The sequence below is a fragment of the Tupaia chinensis genome, unplaced genomic scaffold, assembly GCF_000334495.1.
Source record: "Tupaia chinensis unplaced genomic scaffold, TupChi_1.0 Scaffold000270_2, whole genome shotgun sequence".
Lineage (NCBI taxonomy): Eukaryota > Metazoa > Chordata > Mammalia > Scandentia > Tupaiidae > Tupaia > Tupaia belangeri.
This window is the reverse complement of record NW_006159751.1, coordinates 452,362-454,154: the sequence shown is the minus strand read 5'-3', so window position 1 is coordinate 454,154 and position 1,793 is coordinate 452,362. Positions and strand designations below refer to the sequence as shown.

At 56.2% G+C, this 1,793-nt stretch overlaps 1 protein-coding gene across 2 annotated transcripts in view; it reads left to right on the top strand.

The window, feature by feature from the left end:
- The window catches only part of KCNA2 (potassium voltage-gated channel subfamily A member 2), a 14,450-nt gene that overhangs the window by 2,109 nt on the left and 10,548 nt on the right, over window positions 1-1,793 (top strand). Inside the window, exons 2-3 of one of the 2 annotated variants that reach the window (XR_003549550.1) lie at window positions 448-783; window positions 1,222-1,382. Coding sequence is in view for 1 of the 2 variants with exons in the window: in XM_027772296.1 (XP_027628097.1) it covers window positions 1,383-1,793 (411 nt within the window). In the remaining variant the exon portion in view is untranslated. Of the gene's footprint in view, window positions 1-447; window positions 784-1,221 lie in introns of both variants that reach the window. The other variant, XM_027772296.1, reaches the window with a different exon arrangement.

The window sequence follows — 1,793 nt, the reverse complement described above, 5'->3', positions numbered from 1 at the left end:
GGGGGGGTGTTGTCGGGGGATACAGTGGTGCGTGTTTTTGCAGGACCTGGCTGAGGTCAGAGGTCTTGGTCAGGCTACAATTAAGTGAAGCCCTCCCCTAGGGAGATGCTGTCCCCGGCCAGGAGGAGTGTTACTGTGCCCAGAGTCGCTCCTGATGCAGCTGAGGACTGGGGATCTGGATGAGCCCAGGGAGGCCCCTTGGGGATAACAGGCTGAGCCGGGCCTGAAGGCTTGTTCCCTGGGAGAAAGTACTTGAGGCTGATGGGAAGCCTGCCCAGAAGAGCCTGGGAGGCTGAGGGGTGGTTCTCCTGCATGGCACCAAAATGGAAGGTGGGCAGGGGGAGGAGGGGACTGTTATCTCCAGTAAGGGAAGTTGCCAGCACCCTTCTAAATCTTGGCACCAGCTACCCAAAAGCCCTTGTTCCACCTTGCTGCTGTTTTTTCCAGGCAACGTCACACCTCCTGAGGACAGCCAGGAGGACTCTGGCTTTTGCTGAGCTTTGCATCTAGCTTCTTCCTTCCAAAGGCTGCAGACCCAAGCTCTGCTGTCCTGGAGTCCCACATGCCCCTGGCCAGGCACCCCACTTCCCCTCCAGCTCAGCCCAGCCCTAGAGCTCACCTCCAGGACCTGGAGCCTGCCCTCCTGCCCAGAATGACTCACCATTATTTCTAGCTCGAGTGAGACGCCGTGATGGGGAGTTGGGCTGCCTATTTGTACACCTAGGATTCCCGCAGCATCTGATCAGCTCTACAAGGAAGAGCTTCAGGTTCCCACCTGGCCAGGTAAATCAGCTCTCGTTTAATAACAGCCATGTGCAGTTCTTGGGGTGGGAAGAACTGAGGAGTGTCAGGGCCAAGATCTCCCACCATAAATACCTCCCAGGGTGCAGGTATCAGTGAGACACTAGAACAGCCTGGAGAGGGCCCCCTTCCAGCCTCTTGCGTGGGGTCATGCTCCGTGAGCTGTGTGGTGCACAGGGGGCCTGCACCAGCCACCCTCCCCCACTGCAGTACATTCCAGAGTTGCTTTGAGAGACTGCTACCCATGCCCCTCTGATGTCCAGGCAAGTTACACAGTGAAAACAAACTTGGTTTTATTGTGGTGGTAGCGATGGTCATATTTCTGAATTGTGGGCTGAGAGACAGGAGATAAAAGCAGCACCCTGGGTCAGGCTGCCAGTGCTGTGGGGTCTCACGGTCTTAACTGCCTCTGTCTTTCAGCCACGCCAGGCTGTCTCCAGCTTTCAGAGAGCTCTCAGGGCTCTCCTGCAGCAGCCCAGGCCAATGCTTCTGTGTTTCCTGGGGCCGTTAGCTGCACCCTGAGCACCCTGCCACCAGGCAGCTGGAAGGCATAGCGTGAGGCACCTCTCTCAGCCCCAATTATGACAGTGGCCACCGGAGACCCAGTGGACGAGGCTGCTGCCCTCCCCGGCCACCCGCAGGACACCTATGACCCAGAAGCAGACCATGAGTGCTGTGAGAGGGTGGTGATCAACATCTCAGGGCTGCGGTTTGAGACCCAACTTAAGACCTTAGCCCAGTTTCCAGAGACCCTCTTAGGGGACCCAAAGAAGCGGATGAGGTACTTTGACCCCCTCCGAAATGAGTACTTTTTTGATCGGAACCGGCCTAGCTTTGATGCCATTTTGTACTACTACCAGTCTGGGGGCCGGTTGAGGCGACCCGTGAATGTGCCCTTAGATATATTCTCTGAAGAAATTCGATTTTATGAACTGGGAGAAGAAGCAATGGAGATGTTTCGGGAAGACGAAGGCTACATCAAGGAAGAAGAG